Source organism: Hyperolius riggenbachi, chromosome 12 (assembly GCF_040937935.1).
Source record: "Hyperolius riggenbachi isolate aHypRig1 chromosome 12, aHypRig1.pri, whole genome shotgun sequence".
NCBI classification, from domain to species: Eukaryota; Metazoa; Chordata; class Amphibia; order Anura; family Hyperoliidae; genus Hyperolius; species Hyperolius riggenbachi.
Window position 1 is genome coordinate 238,088,744 of NC_090657.1, and position 25,234 is coordinate 238,113,977.

A 25,234-nucleotide genomic window follows, 5' to 3' on the forward strand; every position below is an offset into this window, starting at 1 on the left:
ATCGTACTGCTGCGCAGCGCATTTGATGTGAACGGCTACATTCAACGTACACATACAGCAGGTGTTGCTGATGGTGAAACCCGGAAGATAAACGTAAAATTGGGTGTCCCGAATAAAGTACTGCATTCTTCTAAATGTCACTATCCTTGCTGCAGGAGCAAGACGGGAGCGCGCGTGGGTGAACTGTGCCGACTGGTCAAGCTAAAGGGGCTTCTACCAGGAGAAGAGGAGGTGGAGGAAGATAGCGTGTGAGCGCTCGCTGCAGAGGGGGCTGGAGGAAGCCCCAGGTATGTATAAAACTTTTAAATCCTTACGTCTCAGGTACACTTTAAGGACTCTGCCTCTGACACAGGAGACCTTGGTTGGAATCTCAGCTCTTGCTGGTCAGTAAGCCAGCACCTATTCAGCAAGGAGACCTTGGGCAAGACTCCCTAACTCTGCTACTGCCCATAGAGCGCGTCCTAGTGGCTGCAGCTCTGGCGCTTTGAGTCCGCCAGGAGAAAAGTGCAATAATACGTTATTTGTCTTGTCTTAGACAAGGGCCTCAACATCTGTCTAAAGATCTTGCTGCAATCTTATAAAAAAACAACAATAATAATATGATACAGTGCTATGTGTAGAAATGGTGAGAAACGAATGTTGACAATATTGGCCTCAATTCACTAAGATTATCTCCTGTCTTTAATAACTCTTCTAGAGTTGTTACCATGGTGATAAGGCATGTAGTACTCAGGAAACATTTTACCTCAGGCAAACCTAAAGTTAACTCTTCTGTCTTCAAGTTAACTCTTCAATCCTTAAAATAACTCCAGAGTTAAAGACAGGCTGTTAATTAACTGCATGTGAAAATAACTACAGAGGAGGTAAATTAACTACAGAGGAGGTAAATTAACTACAGAGGAGGTAAATTAACTACAGAGGAGGTAACTTAAGGAACTCTCTTGCCTTATTATCTCCAGCATGATCTTAGTGAATTGAGGCCAATTGACTAATAGTAATGAATGTTCAGAGTGGGTGCATCCTCGATGGAATTTGGTGGAGAACATGGGAAGTATAATCTGCACATGAGGACATGGCCTCAGTGGTTACATATGTCATTACATATGTCATTTATAGTCCTGGAGATCGCGCTCGCCTGCGGGGTACCTCCTGCATTCAGGGCTTCTGTTCAGGTAGCGAGAGGCAGCAGTCTATGGAATTAGCAGATATCAGCGATTCGGGGCCAACGTGGCGTCACTAACCTCCTCTGACATATCTGGAGTAAGAGACTGGCCCCCGGAGGTGCTCCAAGCTAAGATCCCAATTACCCTCCTGTGGGGGAGGGGAGGCAGAAGGACCCCACATGCTATCCCAATCCACACCGCAGAATACAGAATAAAAAATTCAAGGGGATGAGTCCACCAAGAGAATCTAAAGACCCTGCCCATTATGGATTTATCACGGGCTTTCTCTACAGAGACCCTGAACTCAGAACTTCCTTTCTGCTTTAAGGCTAGTGACACACCAGGATGTTGCGTTTAGGGGACGTTATAGGGCACATAACGTGCCCCTAACGCAATGCCTGGTGCTCTCTAATATGGACGTCGGAGTGAGCCGCATTGTGCAGCTCACTCTGGCGTCCATGATGCCGTGATGCGTACTCTTGGACGCATGCGGCATCACGTGGTCCCGCCCGGCCAATCGCCGCACAGAGCGGCCGCTCCAGGAAGTAAACACTGCACATCACACCGTGCACTGAATATTAATTAGCCATGTGCCTGGCCGCTCCCCACTCCTCCCCAACACTACTGAGCATGTGCGCACAGTCTAACACGGCTTAAGCTGCTGTAACGCCGTAGCATGCTGCACTTTCGGGAGAACGTGCAGCATTACATGTAACGCAACGTGGGCTGTGTGAACAGTCCACTTGTGTTACATTGCTGTGCGTTGGGGGAGCGTTACAGGCGCACTAACGTGCGCCTGTAACGTCCCTGTACGGAAGAAGCCTAAAAGACAAGCAACAGGATAATAACCTTTAAAGAAGAACATTTCTTAGTTACAGCTGATACAAATCCTGCAATTAATTGGCAGAGGGTCTACTTCCTGTTTTCACGGAAGCAAACATATTGTTAACATCCTGCATTTATAAATTAGCAGCTCTAACATGGCAGAGGAGATTCCCAAGCTGATACAGCTAAGAGATTAAATTACAGTTGTGATTACTCACAGATGAGGGGGAATTAGAAAGGCTAAACTCTCTAAATACACACAGGGTGCATTTCTCTGTTTCCCTTCTGTCCTGTGCAAGAGTTCAGGTCCACTTTAAGTTCAGGCATGTCAGTGTAATGTAGCTTGCTAATATACTTGAAACATAAATACAGATAATTTTATAAGATTGCTTTTTCGTAAGGAGGATAAAAGTATACTATAAAGTGTACTTAAAATGGATCCATAGTCAATAATGCAATATATATGATTAATTTTCCCATTTTGGCAATTACCTTATTTTCTATGAATTTTAAAGGGAAAATAAGAGAAAAATTAGAAAAAAAACCCACACTATTTCTCCATTTACACACATTATAGCTTTACAATAAACAGTGCAAACTATAAGTTAAACCCACAAATTGTATTTGCTTATCCATCCTGGTTATTACTAGATTTAGATTATGTTCCTAGCACAATGTATGTTGACAATATTGTATTTTGAAATTAAGGTGTCTTTTTTTTTCTGTTCTGTGCTTTTTGCATTCTCATCGTACATTGTCAATGATTACAAGACCTTATTCGCATAAATAACAGGAATATACCCTAATGGCATACATATTTAAAAACCCAGATTCCTAAGGTAACAATATAGTTATTTTCTTTTATATTCTGTCACTTTGTTTTCATTTTACAAGTCTTGGTTTTGGTATAGAATATATGAAAATTGTATTGCTATTGATTCAGTTTTGTTACTAAAAGAATACACAAGCCCTTAACCCTAACCACTTAAAATCTATTCTACTACTTATCACGGTAAAATGTTACCACATATGTCTTGTGTAGTTTTACTAATACTTTCTCAAGTTTGATCATAATTTAATTTTTATTTTCAATTGACTTTGTCACAACCTATTTATTATGTGACATGGGTCCAAGCTTGAAAACACACCAAAACATTCATCATCTTGTTCCGGTTAAAATGATACCACGTGCCTCATCTAGTAACAAACTGGTGGTGCACCTTCCACAACTACACTGGACGTGTATACTCGTCCAGTTAGGCTGAAGTGGTTATATACTGGGCTGTGCTTTAGCTTCAATTAACATTGTGGTCTATGGCAGCACCCAAATTAACCACTTCACCACTGAGGGGTTTTACCCCTTGAGCACCAGAGCAATTTTCACCTTTCAGCGCTCCTTCCATTCATTCGTCTATAACTTTATCATTACTTATCGCAATGAAATGAACTATATCTTGTTTTTTCCGCCACCAATTAGGCTTTCTTTAGGTGGGACATTATGCCAAGAATTATTTTTTTTCTAAATGTGTTTTAATGGGAAAATAGGAAAAATGTGGGGAAAAAAATAATTATTTTTCAGTTTTCGGCCATTATAGTTTTTAAATAATGCATGCTACTGTAATTAAAACCCATGAAACGTATTTGCCCTTTTGTCCCTGTTATAAAACCATTTAAATTATGTCCCTATCACAATGTTTGGCGCCAATATTTTATTTGGAAATAAAGGTGCATTTTTTTTCATTTTTGCGTCCATCCCTAATTACAAGCCCATAGTTTATAAAGTAACAGTGTCATACCCTCTTGACATAAATATTTAAAAAGTTCAGTCCCTAAGGTAACTATTTATGTATTTTTTTTAATTGTAAATTTTTTAATTTTTTTTTAATTACAAAAAAAAAAAATGGGGAGTGTGGGAGGTAATGAGTTAATTTTATGTGTAAAAGTCATTTATTTGTATGTGAAAAATGTGTAGGGTGTAGTTTACTATTTGGCCACAAGATGGCCACAGTAACTTTTTGTTTTAATGCGACCTCCGGAAGCTTGGAGGATGTATAAGGAGGCTGGACACGTGAGTTTTTTCTCACAATGATCGCGCTGCCCATAGGAGAGCAGCTGATCATTGCGGGGCTTAGATCAACGAACGGGAATGGATTTTCCCGTTCATTGATCTCTGGGCGAGCGGGCGGCGGCGTGTTTACTAGCGGCGGGCGGCGTGTTTACGAGCGGGAGCGCGGGCAGCGTCGGGAACGCGGAAAGTACGTGTTTCTACGTCCCTGGTTGTTAAAGGATGGAAAAAGGGGCGGAGAAATACGTACGCGCGGGGGTAAAGTGGTTAACAGGCGCTGCTCCCAAGTTACCTGCCTGAAGATTTTTTACTCAAGTGAAGTCACCCTTCAAACAATAGTGCACTACCACTTTAAAGCAAACCATAACTGAAAATTCAAGAAGTAAAAATAAACATACACACTTCATACTTACCTAACATGTATTCTACTCATCAATCTTTTTCTCCTTTCCTGCATCCAGTCCATCCACTGTGATCAATGGAATTCTCCATCCTCTATTTTGAAAATGGCCGTAACCCCATAACAGCTTTCTGATCAGCACACTGTTAAACTGTAATACCGCTTATGTGAGCCATAGGGAAACATGGACATTACCTTGCTCATCAGTTGTCCTTTCAGTTATAGCTGATAGAAACTGATATATTTCAGTTCTGACAAAATCTTGTCAGAACTGAAAGGAATTGTTGTAAGAAACAAATGGTGAGCTTCTGAGAGGAACTGATGGTGAGGTAAGTATGTAATATTCATTTAAAGCTATGTCATGTGTTTATTTTAAAGAGGAAAAATCTTAAAATTTAAAACATATACAACTAAAAAGTTCATTTCTTCCAGAGTAAAATGAGCCATAAATTACTTTTCTCCTATGTTGCTGTCACTTACAATATGTAGTAGAAATCTGACATTACTGACAGGTTTTGGTCTAGTCCATCTCTCCATAGGGAATTCTCAGCATGGCCTTTATTCTTTATAAAGACATTACCTGAAAAAGATTTATACAAAGATGCTGGCCAGCCTCCCTGCTCGCTGCACACTATTTTGGCAGTTGGACGGAACAACTGCCAGTCACTAAGTGCTTTTAAAAATAAAGGAAACCCTAAGAACCGCCCATGAGAAGATGGGCTAGTCCAAAATCTGTCTGTAATCTCACATTTCTACTACTTACTGTAAGTGACAGCAACATAGGAGAGAAGTAATGTATGGCTCATTTTACTCTGGAAGAAATGTACTTCTTTGTATGTGTTTACATGTATTGTATATTTTAAGATTTTTGCGACAGAGATCCTTTAAAGAATTGTACTCGCTTTAGGTTCACTTCAAACCAGAATAACACCCAGAAGGTAAGCTACGACTTCCCAATATCACTGAGAGACTGGATATGGCTATTGTTGCTTTTTCTGCTTTGCATAGCTCTGCATCTGCAGCTCAGTGTCCCCTCTTCCTGAATAATGAGCTCTCCAGTGCGCCCATCGTGAGGAGATGATAACACACGTGGTGCTATTTTAAGGCCTGCCTGTTAAATATAAAAAAGTAAAAAGCGCCGTGAGGTTCTGTTATATAAGCAGATCCCTCTCAGCGGCCCGAATCCAGGATCAGCCACTCAGCCTCCGCCTGCTTCGGCCTCTCGCGGATCTCTCCGCCTGTCATCACAGCGCAGCATCAATCAATGGCCCCGACTCCTCTTCCCAACATCGCGTCCGCGTAAAAATAGGATGTCAATAGCTCACCGCCGGGATAATAGAAGGCGCTAAACGTTATCGATGATGCCCGCCGTGCACCAGCTGTTTGCTGTGAAGAGCGTTTTTAATGATTTAGTTAAAGGACCGCTCCAGCGAAAACGGTAAGCAGTTAAAATCAGAACTAACAGGTTTCAGACTAGTCCATTACCTCAGGGGGGATTCTCACAGTTTTCTTTGTTTTCAAAAGCATTACCAGAATGGCAGTTCCCGAGTCTAACTGACAATGTAGTTTGCCAGCGAGTAGGGAGGCTAGCGTCTTACTATTTTGGCAGTTAAAGTGGACCTGAACTCTTGCACAGGACAGAAGGAAAACAGAAATACACCCTGTATGTATTTAGAGAGTTTAGCCTGGCTAATTTCCCCTCATCAGGGACTAATCACAAGTTGTAATTTGATCTCGCAGCTGTGTCACCTGACTGCCATGGCAGACAAGCTCATTTGAAAGCACAGGAGGTTAGCAATAGGTCTGCTTCCATGAAAGCAGGAAGTAGACATACTGCAGATTTATTGTAGGAGTTGTGTCAGCTGTAACATGTTTATCTTCAAAGGTTGTTATGCTGTTGCTTTTAGAGCAGAGAGGAAGTTCTGAGTTTAGGTTCGCTTTAAACTGACCTTCAGGAAATGCTTCTAAAAACAAAGTAAAACCCTAAAAAAGCACAGAGGAGATGGACTAGTCGAAAACCTGACGGTTCTGTCACGTTTTAACCGATTACCTTTTTCCCCGGAATGGTCCTTTATAGGCGTTATTGTTTTGGGTTTCTTTTTTTTGTTTTTTATTTTATGAATCTCTACAGTTCCTTCCCTTTATTTTAACAACTTTGCTGTTGTCTTTTCATTGTAGTGTATCTGCGAACACAGAAATCAGGCTTACTTAAAATCATGCAGTCAACGGACAAGGGCTGATGACATCTATGCGCTCACTGATGCCAAATGATGACTTGCATAGAGGCTGAAAGAGCAGGTCAGGAAAACCCTCAACAATTGCGGCCCCTCCCCATCCAAGATTGGTTACACCTCTTGAGAGGACGGAGGGGCCTTAATGGGTTTCACCTCCCCTTATCCGCACTGGAATGCCTAAACAGGTATAGTACATGAGCCAATCACATGGCGATACCTAATGACACTCCCACTGAGTTTATCTAATAGGGTTTTGGATGTAAGCACACAGAGTTCCTTTCCTGTAGAAAGTGAAGTCACTGGTCACAAGACCCTGCAGGAGAGGTACCAATATCCAGAAGACTTTCTGTCCTGCGCAGAGAACCAGAGATGAAGCACCCTCTTGTATTTTACCTTATATATCAGTGGGAAGATGACAGTGAACACCTAATCTGCTCTTTGTTTCATTGTTTTCTGTTTAATCTGACTGTTATCACCTCTGATAAGAATCCCCGACTGAGCACTGAGTCTAGCTTAGCTATGGAAAGATTATAGCGGAGTCTGTCTTCTCTGGGGTCTTTTCAAGCCCAAGCCTGCCCCCTTGTGGCTCTGCTATAATGACTCAGCTATAATTATTCCCTGCAAAGCCAGACTGAATGCTCAGTCCGGGATTCTTATCACAGCTGATAACAGACACTTTTAGCAGTGAGGGTGAAACAGAGAGCAGGGTAAATGTTTTCTCTAATGTTCCCACTGATATATATGGTAAAATACACAAGGGTGCTTCCTCTCTGGTTCACTTTAAAGGACACATCTGAGAATTCGGATTTACTTAACTGGTGCTTCCTCCGGCCCTTGGAAGCCTGTGTGTGTGTCCCGCCGCAGTTCTGCTCCAAGCCTGTCTTCCAGGGTCCCCTCCATAGCAGGTGCTGAGCCGGCCAGGTTGGTGGCCTCTGTGTATGTGCAAAACCCTGCCACTTGTTATTGCTTTCCATAGCCAGGAGCGTTCTGCGCACACGCATAAGCACTGCGCAGAACGTTCCTGCCACAGTAGCTCGAGTGGTGCAGCTGCGCACTTTCGCATGCGCAGAGGCTAGTGACCTTGTATGGACCCTCAGAGAACGCCTTGGAGTGGAGCTGTGGCGAGGTACATACAGGCTTCCAAGGGCTGGAGGAAGCACCACGTAAGTAAATATGATTTCTTTATTTTTTTAATTCTGAGATGTATCTAAAGTGAGGTATATGGAGGCTGCCATATTTATTTCCTTTTAAACCATACCAGTTGCCTGGCAGCCCTGCTGATCCTCTGCCTCCAATACTTTTAGCCATAGCCCCTGAACAAGCATGCAGATGTTTCTGACAAGATTGGCTGCATGCTTGATTCAGGTGTGTGATTCAGACACTACTGATGCCAGAAAGATCAACAGGATGCCGGTAACTGGTATTGTTTAAAAATATATAAGGATGGCATACTACATATCCCTCTCACTTCAAGAGTCTTTTAAAGATATGTGGGAAGGGTGAGAGCTTACATTAGTGTCCTCATACTGTGCACTGGTTGCCATTATGGGAGTATTGCACTGTTTACTTAAATCCTCTAGGGAGACCCAAGTGTGCCCGGTGGAATTGGGGACCTCAGGGTAAGCAGTAATGCCTTTGCTCACGTATAGGTGATCTGCTATCTGATAATCAGGTCTGATCCCTGCTCTCAGCATGCATTATAGTTTTAGACCTGATGTGCAGATAACAGATATATGACTACACTGTTACACGCAGCCGTGGGCAACAGGTGGGAAAGAAACGGGGACCAGCAGGAAGGCCCACAGCACCGCTGCGATACTACTATATGTGTAGTCTGCTATTTACAGGGAGAAGGGGTGTAAGCAGTCAATCTGGGAAGCTTCCCACTACTTCTGGGTGTTGGAGACCGGAATGAATTAAAATCGAATAGGCATACGGAATTCATAACGCTTCTGGGAATACAATAAGATCAGCCGCGGAAGGAATGGTTAACTCCTGTATTTTGCAGACGCTCTCGCAGCTCTCTTCTATAGAAGCCGCACAGACCGTTCTGGAAAAAACGGCTGGGAAGACGGTGAGGGGTCAAACCAGGACAGAGCGAGCGCCGATGCGAGGCTCCAGCACAGAGTCTGAGGAAACGCAGCAGAGAATTACAGCGGGCCGCGGGCCCTGCTGCAGCACCGGTATTAGCGGCTCACACCTTGGCATGCATTTAAGAGAAACGTCCGAGAATTTGGAACATTTTAAAGGTTACCTGCAGTCACAAAAGTAAGACTGTTCAGCTATCAGTACGGCCAAGCCGGCATCCAGTAGCTGATTATTACAGGCCATTGCATGGCTCGTTTTTAAAGGGAAACTGAAAGGAGGGGGGTATGAAGGCTGCCATATTTAAAAATCCCAATTACCTCCTGGCTGTCCGGCTGATCTCTGGTCTGCAGTAGTGTCTGAATCACACCAAAAGCAAGCATGCGGCTGATCCAGTTAGACATTTCATTGGCATGTTTTTTCAGGGTCTATGGCTAAAAGTATAATAGGGAGAGAATCAGCCGGACTGCCAGGCAATCTGCATTGTTTAAAATTAAAGAACAACCGAAGTGACATGTGACATGATGAGATAGACATGTGTATGTACCGTGCCAAGCACACTAATAACTAGGCTGTGTTCCTTTTTTTCTTTCTCTGCCTGAAAGAGTTCAAATCAGGTATGTACGTGACAGTTTCTGTCTGGGTCGGGACTGGGACAGACTATAGCATAACCCTAATTGATAAGGGATTACAGCCATAAAACACTTTCCTGGCAGAAAATGGCTTCAGTTCTGAGAGCAGAAAAGAGATAAAAGGGACAATAGTTCATAGATTTTAGCTCCGGCATACTTCAATGAATGTAACATTGAAAAAAACGCCATGAAACTGTAAAAACTTTAAAACTGACTTTAAAATCAGTGCTGCGCAATATGTTGGCGATTTATAAATACAATAAATAAATAAAAATAAATATAAAATAAAACTGCAGGATAGCAAAAAAAAGGTCATTTTTAGGAGAAGGAGGATAGATACAATTGTTTATCTCATATTTTTTCCACCTTGGATGTCCTTTAAATAAATATGGCAGCCTCCATTTCCCTCACTTCAGATGCACTTTAATCTCTGTAAATGGCAGAGCAGAGGACAAGAGAAAACGCTTATGCCCCTTTCACACTGGGGCATTTTCATTGCGTTGCGTTAGCGCAGGTTAATGCTAAGGCAATGAAGGTCTATGGGGCCTTTCATACCTGACCGACGCATTGCGATGGGAGTGATGTGTTCGCTGCACAGCCGAGGTTAGGGCAGCCGCGCATCGGTGGCCGCAGACATGCTGCAAGATGCCGGGCCGTCGTGGTCGATCGGCTCTGCGGCACTAAAGACGAGCGGTATAGGGACGAGAAAGAAATGCACAAAACCCCCATGCGCTGTCCCCCCTTATGTCAAATGTCCCCCCCCATCGGGTGCACTATACCTTACCTGTCCATGCCTGCTGCTGGCTCCGCCCATACACTCGTCCCACGTGGTTGCTGACGTGGGCAGGTGTGATATAACACAAGCGCCAACGTTACTCCATGGGCCACGTGTACAGACGGAGGACGGAGACACGGACAGGTAAAGTATGATACGCCGGGTACTGGGGGGGTGGGGGCATTTGACATGGGGGGACAGCATTGGACCAGCGAGACAGCAGATGTCACAAGGCCGATTCCTGTGGGCAGCCAACAGATCTCTCTGTAATTAGATTGGATTAGACAGAGATTTGTCTCTTGGTCGAATCTTCCCATGTATGGCTGCCTTTAGGACACATGTTGACCCAGAGGAGCCTCTGTGTGGCGTATGGGAGAGCGCAGAATAATAACACCTCTGCTCTTAGATTAGCTGTCTGGATAGTGCTGCTTCCTGATTGGCTGCTCTGCAGCGAGGATTTGCATGAGAGTGTGAAAAGGGTGAACCGATTTTGCTCCTCTACAAAAGGGCCCTTTTGTGAACTGATAATGGGCCAAAAAGGTGGCCAAACATAATTCAATTTTTTTTTTCTTACCAGAAAATCCATTCGATTTTTCCGATTGATTAATTTGAAAATCTGAACCGCTATACCATACACTTGACTGCTTTTTTTTTTTTTTTTTTTTTTTTTAAGTAATCAAATAAAAGGATCAATTTCTGTATTTTTCTATTTGATTTTTCCAACACATACACAAGACATTCATTGAAAGATTTGGGGGTAAGAACATTATTTTAGATTTTCCTATAGGAAAAGCATCTCTGACAGTAACAGCCTCTTTTCAAGATGCACTAACCACCATAATGTTACAGTACTGGTTATCATACCTGTCCTTTTCCCTCTAAGTGAAATGTATATGCTAAGAATAACTGTACAAGCGGTTCCCACTACCCTTCCTACGTTGAAGCTGTTTTTATGTACTAATTGTTTTGTTAAAATGAAAATTTCAATAAAACTTTTGAAATAAAAAAAAAAAGTCTATATATTTGGTTGCATTGTGTATGGCCACCTTAATGTGGACCTGAACTCTGCCCTTCTTCTCTACTCTAAAACATAAGCAAAAGCTTAATAACCTTCAACGAAAAATGTCTTTGTTACAGCTTAGAGACCTCCTGCAATCAATCTGCAGTGTGTCTACTTCCTGCTTTCATGGAAGCAGACGTAGGGTGTGTTTCTATCCTGTTTTTACAAATTAGCAGCTCTGCCAAGGCAGCCAGCTGAGACAGCTGAGAGATCAAGTTACAACTTGTGATTAGTCACAGATGAGGGGGAACTGGACAGGCTAAACTCTCTAAATACACACAGGGTGCATTTCTCTGTTTTCCTTCTGTCCTGTGCAAGAGTTCATCTCCACTTTAAAGAACCCGTCTGCAGATCCCAGCAGAAAGCACCGAGCACTGCAGTCGCTCCATAAGCGGTATCAGTAAAATGATGGGTTTTGGCACCTCGGAGGCGCTGAAGTTATTCTTGGTAGGTGGGAAGCAGTGAGCTCCACCTCACACCTTTTATACAGGAATCCCTTTTTTTAACGGGATGGGTACTGCAGTATTAATGTTACATAACAGCAACGTGTCGCAGGAAAATGTCACCTCACGGGAACAGGGAGGCATCACCAGGGCCCGCAGGCCTCTTCTCTGTGTAAATTATCACATAAAATCTCTACAGATAGGTCCTTGTAAGTGAATCCATCATAACATGAATCTTCCAAGCTAAGGAGGGAGTGTTACCAGCCTGGAACCAATTCCTGGCCTGTTATTTCCTAGTATTATCTTAAAGAGACTCTGTATACAAAAAAAATAATAATTCCTCTGGGGTATTCATATCACTCTACTGCACAGGCGCAAAAACACTTGTGCCCGCGCAGTAGAGCGGATACAATTGGGTGCGGCTGTTTCCGCCTTACCCGAAGGAAGAGCGGCTACTGCGCGGAGAGGTAAATATTTACATCTCCGTACTTCGAGGGCTGCAGCAGGAGATTGCCCGGGACACCGGAGGACGGGGAAAGCCACGTTAGGATCCTGAGGCCTCCCCCTCCCGAGGTAAGTACCCCCCAGGGGACGTTTTACTTAACACAGAGTCTCTTTCAAGGACACCAAGTAATAAGGCATATGCAGGCTGGCTTATTTACTTCTAAACAATGCAGGTTGCCTGGCTGTCCTGCTGATCCTCTGCCTCTAGTTCTATTAGCCACAGACCCTGAACAAGCATGCAGTTTTAGGGGTTTCTAATGGGGGCCATTAATGATCCAATCTTACCATTTCATGTAATATAAAGGGAACTGCATAAATTATCCTTTCAATATATTCACTCAATTTACCCTTCTACTACATAGATTTGGTAAAATTGGATGAAAAAGATTGGATCATTAGTGGCCGCCATTACATTACTGTCAGATCTGACAAGATTAGCTGCATGCTTGTTTCAGATGTGTGATTCAGACACTACTGCAGCCAAATAGATCAGCAGGACAGCCAGGCAACTGGTATTGTTTAACTTTTTGCCGACCGCTCCACGCCAATTGGCGTGAACACGGCAGTAGCCCCAGGTTCACTTTATTGGCTGCAGTAGTGTCTGATTCACACACCTGAAAAAAGCAGCAGATATACTGTCCAAGTGTAACATTGTTAAAATTTGAAATGTCTCCCCTATCCACTGTACAGAGCAGCATAATATGTAAGCACAGTGTCGTAGCAGTTAGCACTCTCGCCTTGCAGCGCTGGGTCCCCAGTTCAAATCCCAGCCAAGGTGCTATCACAGAGTTTGTACATTTTCCCCATGTCTGTGTGGATTTCCTCCGGGCACTCCGGTCTCCTCCTACATCTTAAACACATACAGATAAATTAATTGGATTACCCCCTAAATTGGCCCTAGACTATGATACATACATAGACATATTACTATAGGAGGGACTACATTGTGAGCCCCTCTGAGGGACAGTTAGTGACAATATAATTTGTACAGCGCTGCGTAATATGTCGGCGTTATATACATACTAATTAATAATAATAGTTTAATAATAATCTGCAAATTTGTTCAGGGTCTATGGCTTAAAGTATTAGAGGCAGAGGATCAGCAGGACAGCCAGGGAATGTGCTTTAAAGCCAGTGGATACCGTTTTAAAAATAAAAAAGTCAGATACTCACCTAAGGAGAGGGAAGGCTCGGTCCTAATGAGCCTTCCCTCTCCTCTCCCGGCGCCCTCAGTGCTGCGCTGGCTCCCCCGAGGGCACCTTGGTCGGAAATCCTTTTTCAGAAATGACTGCTTCAATGCGGCGTGGCATGGAGGCAATCAGCCTGTGGCACTGCTCAGGTGTTATGGAGGCCCAGGATGCTTCGATAGCGGCCTTAAGCTCATCCAGAGTGTTGGGTCTTGCGTCTCTCAACTTTCTCTTCACAATATCCCACAGATTCTCTATGGGGTTCAGGTCAGGAGAGTTGGCAGGCCAATTGAGCACAGTAATACCATGGTCAGTAAACCATTTACCAGTGGTTTTGGCACTGTGAGCAGGTGCCAGGTCGTGCTGAAAAATGAAATCTTCATCAGCTTTTCAGCAGATGGAAGCATGAACCCACTTTTGAACCAGAAACCGCGGCAGAAGCGCCTGACCTGGGCTACAGAGAAGCAGCACTGGACTGTTGCTCAGTGGTCCAAAGTACTTTTTTCAGAGGAAAGCAACTTTTACATGTAATTCGGAAATCAAGGTGCCAGAGTCTGGAGGAAGACTGGGGAGAGGGAAATGCCAAAATGCCTGAAGTCCAGTGTCAAGTACCTACAGTCAGTGATGGTCTGGGGTGCCACGTCAGCTGCTGGTGTTGGTCCACTGTGTTTTATCAAGGGCAGGGTCAATGCAGCTAGCCATAAGGAGATTTTGGAGCACTTCATGCTTCCATCTGCTGAAAAGCTTTATGGAGATGAAGATTTCATTTTTCAGCACGACCTGGCACCTGCTCACAGTGCCAAAACCACTGGTAAATGGTTTACTGACCATAGTATTACTGTGCTCAATTGGCCTGCCAACTCTTCTGACCTGAACCCCATAGAGAATCTGTGGCATATTGTGAAGAGAAAGTTGAGAGACGCAAGACCCAACACTCTGGATGAGCTTAAGGCCGCTATCGAAGCATCCTGCGCCTCCATAACACCTGAGCAGTGCCACAGACTGATTGCCTCCATGCCACGCCGGATTTAAGCAGTCCTTTCTGCAAAATAATTCCCGACCACGTATTGAGTGCAGAACTGAACATAATTATTTGAAGGGTGACTTTTTTTGTTTTAAAAACACGTTTCTTTTATTGGTCGGATGAAATATGCTAATTTTTTGAGATAGGAATTTGGGGTTTTCATGAGCTGTGTGCCAAAATCATCAATATTAAAACAATAAAAGTCTTGAACTACAGAAAATAATGAACTTTATCACAATATGCTAATTTTTTTGAGAAGATCCTGTATATATATATATATATATATATATATATATATATATATATATATATATATATATATATATATATATATATATATACACATATACATATACATATATATATATATATATATATATATATACATATATATATACAGTATATCTCACAGGTGGTGATATCTCTCCTGCGCTGGATTCACGGTGTTCAGGGAGGGGGGACCATCATCTCGCACTGGTCTCTACTTGGCTCACAGCTGACAATATATTTCTGATGAGAAGCCAGACGGCGTCCTCATACACACAACAAACAGAGGGCTTAATACTGCCATGTCACATAATGACACTGGGCCTCATCTTGAAAAGCTGACCTGTCATTTCCCTCGGTACACCCCCATCCTGATCCCAGCGTTCACATCAGCGCTTCGCGGGCTGCTGCAGATTATAAACACAATCCTCACGCTAAGCCCTGCAGAGAGCGAAATGTAATTAGAATGATTCGTGGTCTGGCCCCCTAACCCCCCCCTCCTCCCCCCAACCATCAGCCAAGGAAGGGATTGAAGGCTGGGAGGGGCGTCATATAAACCTGATGCTGAAATGTATGATAATCCCTGCTGTGACTGTCCAATGTGGCCTCATTTATCCAAGTGTCTGCAATAAAAGCTGTTGATGCTGCTCCAAGGGTCAGACTATAACTGAGACTGTTACACAGGGCTGTGGAGTCGGTACAAAAATCATCCGACTCCGACTCCTCAGTTTCTGAAATCACTGATTCCAACTCCGACTCCAGGAAACCAAAATAGCTCTGACTCAGACTCCTCGACTCCGAATAATAGTTACCAGAACTGTGGATTTGGTACAAAAATCATCCAACACAGACTCCTAAGTTTATGAAACCTCCAACTCCGACTCCAGGTACCCGAAATTGCCCCGACTCCACAGCCCTGCTGTTAGACAGAGTTCTATTGGCTGGCGTGAAGATCTAATATATCCGGCAATGTATGGGAGAAGTAGTGCAGGTGTACCACTAAAAGTAACCCACAGCAAACAGCACTCTAAGAGCTCATTTATGATTGGTTGCTGTAAGTTATGGAACAACACTAAGAGCTCATTTATGATTGGTTGCTGTAAGTTATTGAACAACACTAAGAACTCATTTATGATTGGCTGCTGTAAGTTATTAGACAACACTAAGAACTCATTTATGATTGGTTGCTGTAAGTTACTGAATAACACTAAAGCTCAACACACACCATACAATCTTGGTTGTACAGATTTACCAAATGTATGTAGTATAAGGGCCAACAGATTGAAAATACCTTGAATGATTGATTGGAAAAGCTCTTATACTACATGAAAGTGGTAAGATTGAACAACCAAGATTGTATGGTGTGTGTTGAGCCTTGGAACTCATTTCTGATTGGTTGCTGTAAGTTACTGAATAACACTAAGAACTCATTTCTGATTGGTTGCTGTAAGTTACTGAACAACACTAAGAACTCATTTATGATTGGTTGCTGTAAGATACTGAACAACACTAAGAACTCATTTCTGATTGGCTGCTGTAAGTTATTGAACAACACTACCAATAAATAAACACACAGTAAAAGCTGCGCTCAGTGTACATACAACCAGCCTAAACACAAGAAATATTAAAGCTAACGCTCATTCACTGATGTATGAGGGCAATCTATTAGCAAATCAGTGCATCAAAAACATATATTCTAAAAACACATATGAAAGTCCATAGGCTTCCTGCTATGTGGAGCGCTCCTGCATAATGTGTGTAAGCATTAAACAGTCAAATCTTCATAGAAAGCCGTAAGCGCTTCTTTAAAAATCACTGCAATGAGCCTTTATGGTAGCAGATAGCAAAAACCATCAGGAGGATCCCCCATCAGGTGTGAACTCACCAGATATGTAGACCATCAAGGCCAGATCTCACGTTTGGGGTATGGGCCACCCCACAGCCTCTCCGGCAAGTCTCCTTCCACTCAGACGCGGAGGGCGGAGCTACGGCGTAACGTCACGCGTGTATACCGGTCGGACGCGGCTGGAGAGTACATGCTGCTGGTTTTAACTTTTATAGCTATCTTGGCGGGTCAAACTTACTCAACAGTGGGTTAGATTGTTAGTGGCAGGGAGCCTGACCATCCAGCTTTATATGGCTCTGCCTTATGCATTCCCCACGTGCTCAACTGAGCTTAGTTGTAAGTGACCCTTGCTGTGTCCTATGCACATTGATTGGACTTTTTTGAAGTTTTTTTAATAAAGTGCAGTAAGACTTTTACGCGATGAGGAGTCTCTGTCTGTTATATTAACAGCACTGGACATCTGGGAAACCCGTCTGAGTGGAAGGAGACTTGCCGGAGAGGCTGTGGGATCTGGCCTTGATGGTCTACATATCTGGTGAGTTCACACCTGATGGGGGATCCTCCTGATGGTTTTTGCTATCTGCTACCATAAAGGCTCATTGCAGTGATTTTTAAAGAAGCGCGTACGGCTTTCTATGAAGATTTGATTGAACAACACAATAGGTGTCTATACATCAGGCAAGTTGGCGGTCTATCGACCATCCAATTCGATTATTATGATCGAATTGGATGAAAATCGGTGCCGCCAAGTTTCGGGACGGAAATTGGCCGCATGGTCGATCGCGCATGCTGCAAGATATCGGGCCGAATTTGGTTGCGCAGTGGTACGGTGGCCGATTTTGGAACGAGCAGCGAAGCCCCCGCTGCTGCCGCTGCAATGTATAGATGTGCCCCCTGTATGTGCATTTATACATTACCTGTCAGCTGTCGGCCTCTACGCGGTGTCCATCCATCTCGCCGGGTTCAGCATACACTCATACATGGTAGCGGCGCATAGCGTCTGACGTCAGACGCTATGCGGCTGTTACCCGGCGAGATGGGTGGTCACCGCGTGGAGGCTGCTACAGGACAGGTAATGTATAAATGCACACACTAGGGGGGGGCACATTTATACATTGGGGGCAGCGGCAGGACAGACATGGAGGGCTCAGCCAATTCCCTGAAGATTTCATGTAGAAGTCGGACGGAAGTCGGCCTGTAATATATGAGCAGCTTCGACATGAGACAAACTTATCTCTAATCAAATTCCATTAGAGATAAATTTGTCTCTATGTCGAATCTGCCCATAATCGTCAGGTGTATGGCTACCTTTAGGACTTATTTCTGATTGGTTGTTAGTTCGCAAACCCTCCAAAGGTGGCCACGAAGGATACAATGCGGTGAACGATTGCTTACAAACGATTATTATATAAATATATAAACGAACAGACAAAAACCGCCTAACCGATCGAATCAGATCAATGAAATCAATCTGATTTTCGGATCGATCAATCTGATCGCTCATACGAATAATCGTTCGTAAATGATCGCTCAGCAAATTGTATCGTTAGTCGCCACCTTAAGAACTCATTTCTGATTGGTTGCTGTAACTTACTGAACAACATTAAGAACTCATTTCTGATTGGTTGCTGTAACTCACTGAACAATATTAAGAACTCACTTCTGATTGGTTGCTTAAGAACTCATTTCTGATTGGTTGCTATAACTTACTGAACAACATTAAGAACTCATTTCTGATTGGTTGCTGTCGAAATGGGAAAAAAAGAACAGGAGCACTTACGAAAAAACCAGCGCCACCACAGGCGCCTATAATAAAAGCCGTATTTTTCAGCATAAGGTGGAAGTCTGGGCACATGGCGGCGGCCCGGAAGTGCCTGATTAGTGGCAAGAGGGGGAAATATTTGCAGACAGCCTTGCGGATAACAAAACGGCAGCTTAGCTTATGGGGCGCAGGACTTCTGGAAAACGTCACGTGAGAGAGCGTCTGTCTTACCAGCAGAGCAGGCCGGACACGGTGGCGGTCCAGGTGACGCAGCAGGAACGCGGCCTCTTGGTCTCCACGCTTTCATCTTTCTTGCTGCAGCAGAAGCAGAGGAGATAGATGGTGATGAAGAGGAGGTTGAGGAAGGCGCAGCCTGCGATGACCAAGGCCCAGAACAGCAGCGACTGAAGGGTTAAAGAGAAAAGAATGAATATAATGCAACCTTGGATGGACAACTCAGAGACCGACAAAGAGACGAGTCAGCCCAGCTCAGCGGGGAACATATATGCAATAGTTCACTCATATGGACAGGATGACAGATAACAGATAATATGGACAGGATGACACTCAAAGCGGACCTGAACCCAGAACTTCCTCTCTAAAACATGAACAGCAGCACAATAACCTTTACAGAAAAGCATTTCTTCATCACTGCTGATAGTTACAGAGTACTGAGCTAGATCATGGTGAACCACAACTCCCAGAATTGTGTAAGGAGCTAAAAGAGTCCTCTTAATAAGATGATATGAAAAACAGATGTTTGCCTTGTTAAAAAAATAAAGTATTTGCGATTATTCAGGTTGGCGTGAGCTCTGAGATGTCCCACAATGCATCACTGCTGAATATGCAAATCATCCTTTGTTGTCCCTGATGGCTAAAAACATCTCCAAAACCAGTGGAATGCAATGATGTGTCAGCTTCTTAATACTACAGACCTACACTAATCCAACATGCATACAGGCTATTTCAGCGTGGTTAATCCTCATCAGTGCATGCCATGGATTAATGTGGCTCTATGGAGTAGGACTTGAAACACCCAGCGAGCTCATGGTGAACCACAACTCCCCTCACTCCAACCTGAATAATTGTAAATACCTTCTGATTTAAGAAAACCAACTTCTGTTTTAGGCCTAGTGCACACCGGAGCGTTTCCGCTGCGGTTTGCGATCTGCTTGCGGGTGCGGATCCGCTAGGTTAATGTATTTCAATGGGCTGGTGCACACCAGAGCAGGAGGCGTTTTGCAGAAACGCATACTCCCGGGCTGCTGCAGATTTTGGATTGCGGATGCATTTCTGCCTCAATGTTAAGTATAGGAAAACCGCAAACCGCTCTGAAAAATGACACTTCAGAGCGGTTTGCCAGGCGTTTCTTGTTACAGTAGCTGTTCAGTAACAGCTTTACTGTAACAATACATGAAATCTACTACACCAAAACCGCTACACAAAACCGCAAAATGCTAGCTGAAACGCTGCAGAAAAATAAGAAAAAGCGTTTCAAAATCTGCTAGCATTTTGCAGATCTGCTAGCGGTTTTTGGTGTGCACCAGGCCTTACAGCATATACAAATCTTGCAATAAATCTGCAGTGTGTCTACTTCCTGCTTTCATGGAAGCAGGCATAGGGTTAACATCCTGTGTTTACAAATTAGCTGCTCTGCCGAAGGGAGCCAGCTGACACGGCTGAGATATCAAATTAAAGTTGTGATTAGTCACAGATGAGGGGGAGTGAGGCTAAACTTTCACAACAATCCAACATGCATACAGACTGTTTGGGATTGGTTGATCCTCATCAGTGCATGGCATGGGTTACTGCGGCTCTAAGGTGTAGGACCTGAAACACCTAGAGGGACAGATAGCCCAGCCAGCTCATGGTGATCCAGGACTCCTAGCAGTGTGCAAGGGGCCAAAAAGGACCAAAAGCTAAAATGGTATCTTTAATGAGCACTGTTAAGGTGGCCATATATGGTACAATTTTCAATTAGATAATTTAGTTCGATTATTCTGTTAGATCGAATATAAAGATTTTTCCAGCATGTCCGATCATTTTTCCCGAAAAAACGGGATAATCGTTCGAATTTCTTGATCGAAAAAAAAAATATTTTCAACTTTCATTCAATTCGATCATTTAGATCGAATAAACGGGAAAATCGAAAGTTTTTATTGTATTGTGTATGGGCACCATAAGGCTACTTGCACATCAGGACGTCGCGTTAGGTGCTACGTTAAGGTCGCATAACGTGCCCCTAACGCAAGGCCTGGTGCTCTTCGATGTGGACGTCAGAGTGAGCCGCGTTGTGCAGCTCACTCTGGCGTCAGTGATGCCGTGATGCGTACTCTTGGACGCATGCGGCATCACGTGGTCCCGCCGGCCAATCGCCGCACAGAGCGGATGCTCCAGGAAGTAAACACTGCACGTCACAACGTTCAGTGAATATTAATTAGCCATGTGCCCGGCCGCTCTCCGCTCCTCCCCAACCTGACTGAGCATGTGCAGACAGTCTAACGCGGCTTAAGCCGCTGTAACGCCGTAGCATGCTGCACTTTCGGGAGAACATGCAGCGTTACATGTAACGCAACGTAGGCAGTGTGAACAGCCCACTTGTGTTACAGGCTGCACTAACGTGCGCCTGTAACGTCCCTGTGTGGAAGCAGCCTAAAGGTTGACGTAGATCAGTGTTTTTAATTGCCACCAAGTCGGCACAGCCAATTACAATCTGCGGTGCACAGAAATTACACCGGTTACCCTACACGGCAGACAATATCGCCACTTAGCAAAAGACTGGAAAACCACAGGCTACAATAAATGTACGCCGCCGCTGATAGGACGCATGTGACGTTCTAATGCCCTGAAGCACTCGCGGCGCAAACTGGATTTACAGCTCATTCACACCGACAGCGTTTTAATGGGTTTTTTTAAGCGCCGGCTATTTTGAAAATCGCCCTAAAAGCGCGTATGCAATGACTCCCTATGAGAAGGTTCGCATATGAGCGGTTTGCGTTCAATCCGCTCCCCAAACCGCTGCCTGTACCATTTCTGGGGTGATTTGCCTATAATGGAAGAGAAGCTCCTAGTAGTTTTGGTGGAGCACTCCTCTATAACTTCAATGCGATGTGCCACAGTCAAGCGGCCAAACTCCAGCGCTGTAATAGTTCCAACGGATGAGACTGGCACCATCAGGTAAGTATATGCTTTTATTCAATAGCAGCCATTATAGCGACGTTTCAGGGCAGCCGCCCCTTTATCAAGCTAAGCTGTCTTGCATTAGAACAAATTTCACTCGTACAAGTGCGCCTTATATACACAACATGCTATGCATCAGCCAATCAAATTAAATACTGTTTACACCAATCATATGGTCCATCCTCACAGCGGACCTGATGGGAAACTAAGTTAATCGGCTCTAATAGGTCCGTTTGAACAATTTCAGAGGGTACAGAGGATAGTTGAGGATGAGGTAGTCAGGACTCAGAGACTTGATGAAATGCACTGTAAATTCATTGATAGGGGGTATCCTGAGGAAATAGTGAAGGTGGCAAGGAGTGGAGCACAGAGAGATAACTATGGAGGTAGAACTAGAAGGGACAATAGTCAGAGAATTCCGTTTGTTACTAGGTTCAACACACAAAGTGAAAATGTAGCAAAAATAATTAGGAGACATTGGCATCTATTATCGGACAGTTTTCCGAATATTGAGCAATTTAAACAACCACCAATTATAGCATATAAAAGAGCGCCCAATTGGAGAGACCGTTTGGTCCGCGCTGATATGGGAAGTGGCACCTTGAGTCGATCAAGGTCTAATCGCATTGGTACCTTTCCTTGTATGAACTGTGTGCATTGCAGTTCAGTTATTAACCACCTTAGCGGTATGGACGAGCTCAGCTCGTCCATTACCGCCAGAGGGTGCCGCTCAGGCCCTGCTGGGCCGATTTTGATCAAATAAAGAGCAGCACACGCAGCCGGCACTTTGCCAGCCGCGTGTGCTGCCCGATCGCCGCCGCTCTGCGGCGATCCGCCGCGGGCAGCGGCGAAAGAGGGTCCCCCCAGCCGCCTGAGCCCTGCGCAGCCGGAACAAATAGTTCCGGCCAGCGCTAAGGGCTGGATCGGAGGCGGCAGACGTCAGGACGTCGGCTGACGTCCACGACGTCACTCCGCTCGTCGCCATGGCGACGTAGTAAACAAAACACGGAAGGCCGCTCATTGCAGCCTTCCGTGTTACTTTTGGCCGCCGGAGGCGATCAGAAGAACGCCTCCGGAGCGCCATCTAGTGGGCTTTCATGCAGCCAACTTTCAGTTGGCTGCATGAAATAGTTTTTTTTTAATTTAAAAAAAACCCTCATGCAGCTGCCCTGGCGATCTTAATAGAACGCCAGGGTGGTTAAGGGTGACACTATCACCCACAGAGGCATTAAATTCAAGTTACATGGTTGTTTCGCATGCGATTCTGCATACGTTGTCTATGCGCTTAAATGCCCATGTGGCCTACTATATATTGGTCAAACGACCCAGAAGATCAAAAAAAGATTATCTTCACATAAGCATGCGATCAGGGAATCCTTGGTTGATCAGGCTGTTTCTTTCCATTTTAAAGGAGCTAACCATCAAGTTAGTCAGTTAAGATACATGATAATTGAACAGGTGGGTGTGCTCAGTAGAGGAGGAGATGGAATAAAAAAATTACTCTATAGAGAGGCTTATTGGATCAAGAAACTAAATACAATGGAACACCGGGGTTTAAACCGGCAGTTGGATTTATTACCATTCATATAAATGTATTTCTGTCCTGTCTGCCTCTCTAATAAGAGAACATTTTATGCTTGTAGACTGATTATTATAATGCCCAACAACATCTTATATGTAGTTACTATCCCTTTAAGAGGGTATAAACCACTGGATACAATGTAATTCCCCCGGAAGATCATAATGATGAAATTATTATCTGAGTGGTAGATACTTTAGTGATAGACAACTGGCGATATTTTATGATGTATAGCCTATTCCTAACCTGACTTTCCTACTAGGTTTTGTGACGAAGTGGTCCGTGTGTAGATATAGTATGGAGTTTCTATTTACCATTTCCAGGTCTCCCATTGGCCCGGCGGATTATGACGGGTCTGCTGTCATCTGCAGCGCAGAGCAGCGTTGTTCGCCGCATGCGTCTGCTGTTGCCTGGGAAACGTGGGCGGGGACGGCGGTCGCCGTCTCCGCACACGTCACGCGTGCAGGTTCCCCATCAGGTTCGCCGGTTCGGCGGCCTGGTGGGAGTAACAGCAAAGCGTCCCCGGCAACCTGACCTGCCGTTTTCCTTCTGACTGATGGTGAGTGTGGGAGGGAGGTGGGCATATGTTCAAACGGACCTATTAGAGCCAATTAACTTAGTTTCCCATCAGGTCCGCTGTGAGGATGGACCATATGATTGGTGTAAACAGTATTTAATTTGATTGGCTGATGCATAGCATGTTGTGTATATAAGGCGTACTTGTACGAGTGAAATTTGCAAGACAGCTTAGCTTGATAAAGGGGCGGCTGCCCTGAAACGTCGCTATAATGGCTGGTATTAAATAAAAGAGCATATACTTTCCTGATGGTGCCAGTCTCATCCGTTGGAACTATAATGGAAGAGAAGGAAATCGCAAAGTGCTTGAAAAACCGCTTTGTATAGAGATTTCCCCAGCAGTTTCATGAATACTTGTATTTATTCATTTCTGGGTACAAGAGTTCACTTCCTGACTGACACCAGGAATTGAAAAAAATCCCTCAGCAAAAGCACTTAAAAACGCGCTTTGTACAGCGCAGGGAAAGGCGATTTTAAAAAAAAACCCGCAAAAAACTGCTTTCAAAAGCGCTGGTTTATAACATTGCCTAAGTCCACATGTAGGAGGTACAGCTAATGTAAAAATTCAGCAACCATGCACAATATTTACTACCGCAGACAACATTGATTTCTCAGCAAATCATCTCTGTTTGATTCCAAAATATCTGATGTATCGGCTGCAGTTTCGGGTGATCGCTCAAGGGACTGATAAAAGCCTCTTCAAGCAGTCTTATACAAGCCAGAATCGCTTTAATAACTCTTGACTCGAAGCCCAAAGTTCAGGCGCGGTTTAATTACAAGCAATCAACAGAACTTTATTTTCAAATTGATTATGCAAAAAAAAAAAGTTTTCGAAAATAAAGAAAACTGCCGTGCAAAGTCATAGAGCAGCGGGGGTTAAACTCAAACACAAAAAGTGGGCTGAAAATTAACACTGAGACCAAGACACGGGCCAACATCAATGTCTAGTGGCCATTTACTTCCCTTACAACGTTCCCTGGTGCTTAATGTCCCCCTCCCTCCCCTATACAGTTCCCTGGTGTCTAGTGGCCCCCTCCCTTCCCTATAAAGTTCCCTGGTGTCTAGTGGCCCCCTCCCTTCCCTATACAGTTCCCTGGTGTGTAGTGGCCCCCCTCCCTCCCCTATACAGTTCCCTGGTGTCTAGTGGCCCCCCTCCCCTCCCCTATACAGTTCCCTGATGTCTAGTGGCCCCCCTCCCTCCCCTATACAGTTCACTGGTGTCTAGTGCCCCCCCCTCCCTCTCCTATACAGTTCCCTGGTGTCTAGTGGCCCCACTCTCTCCTATACAGTTCCCTTCCCTGGTGTGTAGTGGTCCTCCCCTATACAGTTCCCTGGTGTCTAGTGTCCCCCCCCTTCCCTATACAGTTCCCTGGTGTGTAGTGGCCCCCATCCCTCCCCTATACAGTTCCCTGGTGTCTAGTAGCCCCCCTCCCTCCCCTATACAGTTACCTGGTGTCTAGTGCCCCCTCCCCTATACAGTTCCCTGGTGTCTAGTGCCCCCTCCCTCCCCTATACAGTTCCCTGGTGTATAGTGGTCCTCCCTCTCCTATATACGTCCCTGGTGTCTAGTGGTGGTCCTCCCTCCCCTATACAGTTCCCTGGTGTCTAGTGGTCCCCCTCCCTCCCC

At 44.4% G+C, this 25,234-nt stretch overlaps 1 protein-coding gene across 1 annotated transcript in view; it reads right to left on the reverse strand.

Annotated features, from left to right (window-relative positions):
- Nucleotides 1-25,234, reverse strand: part of TTYH2 (tweety family member 2) — a 170,255-nt gene that overhangs the window by 104,406 nt on the left and 40,615 nt on the right. Inside the window, exon 2 of the mRNA XM_068262559.1 lies at nucleotides 18,504-18,676. Within this exon, the coding sequence (XP_068118660.1) occupies nucleotides 18,504-18,676 (173 nt within the window). The remainder of the gene's footprint in view (nucleotides 1-18,503; nucleotides 18,677-25,234) is intronic.